General features: G+C 33.8%; 1 protein-coding gene across 1 annotated transcript; it reads left to right on the top strand.

Moving 5' to 3' along the window:
* The first annotated feature begins 277 nt into the window (after positions 1-277).
* On the top strand, positions 278-3526 carry LOC123200918 (probable receptor-like serine/threonine-protein kinase At5g57670). Its single transcript, XM_044616301.1, has 10 exons — positions 278-416; positions 514-632; positions 701-822; positions 920-1041; positions 1130-1516; positions 1601-1855; positions 2421-2578; positions 2673-2888; positions 2958-3107; positions 3198-3526. The coding sequence occupies exons 1-10, from the start codon at positions 278-280 to the stop codon at positions 3348-3350; spliced, it is 1821 nt and encodes a 606-aa protein (XP_044472236.1). The 3' UTR covers positions 3351-3526.
* Positions 3527-5222: the final 1696 nt, after the last annotated feature.

The following is a 5222-nucleotide window of genomic DNA, read 5'->3' as shown; positions in this document are numbered from 1 at the left end:
ACACTTAAATTCTAGTACAAAATTGCAAGAGGAAAACACAAATACATATACAAAAACGCTTAAATTCTAGTACAAAATCACACTTCTTCTCTATTCAATTTTTATAAACCTTCTTTAGCAAGAATAATTCAATGAAAGCTACAGATAAAGCGGCCTCACTCTCCTACTTACCTCAATCATGCTGTTTCTTATTCACTATATATTTTCAATAAATTGAGTTTCTTTTTCAATCATACATTAATTTTCAATTCAGTTGAGATCAGCTAATATTCAAACAATGTTTTCTTCAACTGCTTCTTCTTCTAAAATTCTCGTAGCTATTTCTTTAGACCCAGATGAAAGTAAAGAGCTTCTCTCTTGGGCAGTCACAGTTCTGGCTCATCCAAATGACAGTATTGTTGCCATTCATGTTCTCGGTAAGTAAACATTTTTTTTTTTTTTGGGTATGGACCCAATTTTGCTTACATTTTAACTGTGTAATGTCTTATGCTTCTGCATTGATTGTGAAAACAGTTGGTGAAGAATCAAAGAAGCTTGGATCGATTTCGAAAAGGCGATATCAGATTCGTCAAGCGAAAGCCTATGTCATTTCTATTCTAGGTGACTTCGCCAACACCTGCCAGTCGAAACAGGTACATTATATGCATATACTAAGTGTATGATCGACTTATCTTATTATATAACATTGAAAATTTATCAGATAAATTTGGAGGCTAAAGTGGGATTTAGCTCCAGTTTCGGAAGAGGTCTAATTCAGGAAGCAGAATTTATTTCAGCTGATTTTCTTCTGCTTCATGGCTCAAGAAACCGTTCACCAAATAAGTAAGAAACCAACATCTCTATGCAAATTCAGTTCTTAATTCTTCAGGATTTTGGCCTATCATAATTAACTGCCCCATTTTTTTATTTCGTTTTGTAGATTTTCACAGCAAATTACAAGGTATTGTTTGGAAAATGCCCCGGAAGGCTGCACAATAGTGTCAGTGGGGAAATGTGTTGAAGAAAACAAAAATTCTAGCCTGGATTCTTCAAATTCTGCAGGTTTGTTTATTCCCAAACTACTTTAATTGATAGAATTCGAATGAGGACAGGAAATTGGAAGGGCTCTGATCTTTAATTTTCAAAACAGAAACTCATCAGTTGGACTCAAACCACTTGAGCAAGATCACTAATAATGAAAAGGAGCACATTGTCTTTGAAAAAACAAGGAGCAAGATTCCATCACCGATCACTGTTTTCGATCAACTGGAGGAAGAATCTAACAGCACAGAAGACGATACATTTAGCGCTGAGGACTCGAGCACCATCAGCCAGTCTCCTCCTCTGCAGACTCCCAAGTTCAAAGGCCAATTCAACAAAAACAATTTAGTGTCTCCTTACAGACTCATCACTTCAATTCTGAACTCACCTTGGAGAAGAAGAAATAGAAGTTTGTCCAACAAGGAAAGGCATCAGCCTTTGTTGAAGTGTTTCAGCTTCATGGAGATCTCGAAAGCCACCAACAACTTCCACCCAGGTAATTCAAAAACTAGGGAATCTATGATACTAACACTGTTTCAGTCGAGCATATTTAAACACATTATCTTGTTCGGATTATTAGATAATATGGTCGGTCAAGGTGGGTATTCGGAAGTATACAAAGGCAATCTTTCCGATGGAAGAACCATTGCTGTGAAGAGGCTGGCCAAGGACAACAAAAATGCAAACAAAGAGAAAGAATTTCTCATGGAATTGGGCATAATTGGGCATGTATGTCACCCCAATACCGCAACTTTAGTCGGTTGCTGCATAGAAAATGGACTCTATCTCATATTCAACTTCTCTCAAAATGGCAATCTGGAATCTGCAATACATGGTAAGAAAAAAAAATTAACCACTCTGCTGTAGGGCTAAAAATAAGTCAAGTTGCTGCAGCTCGGCTTACGTTGAGCCAGGCTCAGCTTGATTATTGTTGATCTGAGGTTGAGCTCCCTGTTGCTCGGATTGCGAGTTGTCTACTTGGTTCGAGTATAATATCAATAAACTCCTAAAATTTAAAACTTGGCACTTGCATTCCTAAAATCTTAACATCCAACTTTGAATACAAGAGAAATTAATAAATATATAAATTATAAGATTCAATTGTGATTTTTCGGATCAAACTCAAGTTGGTTGTTTCTACCTCAAACTCGAACCTATAACTCCCGAGCTTGTAAAGCTCAAGGTCAAGTAATAATACTTGGCTCAAATGCGGCCCTCCTCTGCTCTCAAACGGCGAAAAGGTCTTGTTTATTGGAATGCTTCTGTTTAATAGAAATGAGTTCATGTTTATTAAAAATTAGAAAAAAAAAAGAATACGAACTATTGTAAAATCAATGGTTAAAAGTTGTTTTTACAATTTCAAATATTGAAACCGGTTCTAAAAGTAAAATAATCCTCAGGAAAAAGAACCAAGTCCCTGGATTGGCCTGTGAGATACAAGATTGCCCTGGGAGTTGCCAGGGGTCTTCATTATCTTCACAAATGTTGTAAGCACCGTATAATTCATCGCGACATAAAAGCCTCCAATGTCCTTCTTGGACCGGATTACGAGCCCCAGGTGATTATTTAAACTACTCGCTGCAATCTGTTGGCCAAATTATGCTAACGGCAGAGAGTTCTGAATGTAATCAGAGTTTGTTTTATGTCTTCAGATTACTGATTTTGGACTTGCAAAATGGCTTCCAAACAAATGGACTCACCATGCTGTGATCCCAATTGAGGGGACATTTGGGTACTTGGCTCCAGAATACTTTATGCACGGAATCGTAGATGAGAAAACTGATGTTTTTGCCTTCGGAGTCCTCCTCCTGGAGATCATTACAGGGCGAAAACCTGTCGATTCATCACAGCAAAATCTTCTCTTATGGGTAAACAAACTTCCAAAAAACCTTCGATTTCCAGTCATTTTGATACTCAAATGCTCTAAACATATGCAGGCAAAGCCCTTCATAGAATCCGGAAATATCACAGAACTGATTGATCCGAGCCTGGAAAATAATTATGATTCGGATCAACTGCATAGACTAGTGCTAGCTTCAGCCTATTGCGTGCGACAATCATCAATTCAGCGCCCATCAATGAGCGAGGTATGAAAATTCTCTGATACAAACGTTCGCATTTTGTAAAATCAATCTGATGCCCGGATCAGAAAATGACTAGTGTTTATTTCTTCTCAGGTTTTGGAGTTACTCACTAATGGGCATGGCTCTGAAGTCGCAAAGAGCTGGAGGATGCCAAAGCTTACTTCTGATTCGGATGAGTTGAATGATTTCTCCATGTTTTTTGGATATCAAGTGCCAACAGATATAGATTTGGAGGAGTTCCTATAAAGAAACTTTATTTTATTTCTCTCACAATGACTAAAGATTCTGCTGACATGAATTAAAGAGCTTTAGGTGAATGAGTAGAAGATCCAGCAGATCTGGCTTCCTTATAATGTAACTTTCAAAAGGGATTATTGTACACTAATTCATTTTGCTTTATTCAATATATGTCAATTTATTATTTTATCAAACATTGGGCAAGAAGAAATTTAAAATTGGGCCACGGCTTTATGGAAGCAGGTTCAGCTCAATTTACTGATTTAGAATAATCAATAATCCTCACAAACAGCAGGAGATTTGGGCCGATCCGAACGGACTCAGGCTTGGCTAGCTATTCAATGCTCATCATGTTCAGGAACAGTTCTTATGCCTGATATTGCCGTGTCATCTATCCTTTTTCTTTTTTCTTAATTACTTTTTTCTTCTATTTATCTTATTTTTATTTTTTCTTTTATTAGACAATTCTTTTTTGTTTTCAACATTTACTGTTTACATCATCCAATATTACTGTTTACAAGCTTAAGTTCAAACTAATTTTTGTTTAAATTCACTTGATTCGAATCTGTTTCTACTCACAAACTTCAACTTAATTATGAAAGTAAATTTTAATTGTAAAATATACAAATTAGTGTTATTCAGAAAACATGGATTTTGCCTTTTTCGCTAAACATATGTTTACCATTTAAATCCCAGAAAGGGTTTATTCATTCTTATTAGAGTAAATGTCAATAATCTTTATGAGTTTTAATGAAAGAAAATATATCCTTATGAGATTGTTGAAATATCGATAATCCCTTTATATTATGTCTTAGGAGATCAAATACCTTTTCAGAAGATAATTAAATAAATTTTTACCAACTCAAAATAAAGTAATCCTCAACTAGGAGTGGGTTTTATGCCCAAACATATACGCCAGCATACATTTCTAAGATTTAAAAAACTAGAACTCACCAAGACCAATACGTAACTACCTACTCAGTGGTTCCAAATCCTTCCAATAGTGTTCATCAAAGTTCATTTCTGTCAGCCAACCGAATCATATTAATTTATCAAAATATTACAGCTTTATTCAATCTTGAACTTTGAAAATTAGGAATATTCCAAAAAAAAAAATTTGCCTTACAATTTTTTGGCTTAAACAAAAATACCCAAATTATGAAGGAGTAAACGAAATTACCCTAAATATTCAAAAATATACCAAAACTATTATTCATTTATTATATATAAATCAAAACTCTATAATGCCTTTATATATATAATTTTTACTCATTATCTGAGCGAAATTTCAAAAGAGAGAAAAAAATTCATGATCGTGATTTCGAGCAAAAGGAAAAAAGTTTGTGATATCAAAATATTTATACGTATTATAACTCCAATTGTTATTACTTTTATTGATAATGCAATTATATGTGGTGTCTTATATAATAAATTAAAATTATGTCTAAAAATTAAAATGGTAAAAAATATAGGAGGTATTTTATAATTATAAAATTAAGGGGTGAAATGATATTTTACAATCAAAGGTGTTAGTGATATTTTATAAAATTGGTATTAAATTATTCATAGTATATCAACAGTTACAATATGTAGTAAAATTATAGAATAAGTGTAATCGTACAATATAAATAAAATCATGAAACTCAAACTTCTTAAAATAATGTAACTTAAATCTTTAAATAGTATTTTTGGTCATGTTATTTTTGTTGATTATATTTGTACAATTTCTTATGTTATTTTCAAATTAATTTGGTTATCAATATTGATCATTATAAGATTGATCGAAATAGCAGGATATACTTCAATTAGATATGGGAGGGAAGAGGGGAGGGGGAGGTGAATGGATAGAAAAAGGTGACAACATAATGAAATATATTGGAG

The sequence above is a fragment of the Mangifera indica genome, chromosome 17 (genome assembly GCF_011075055.1).
Source record: "Mangifera indica cultivar Alphonso chromosome 17, CATAS_Mindica_2.1, whole genome shotgun sequence".
NCBI lineage: Eukaryota > Viridiplantae > Streptophyta > Magnoliopsida > Sapindales > Anacardiaceae > Mangifera > Mangifera indica.
Note: the sequence above shows the minus strand (reverse complement) of the source record. Positions and strands in the feature narration are given on the sequence as shown.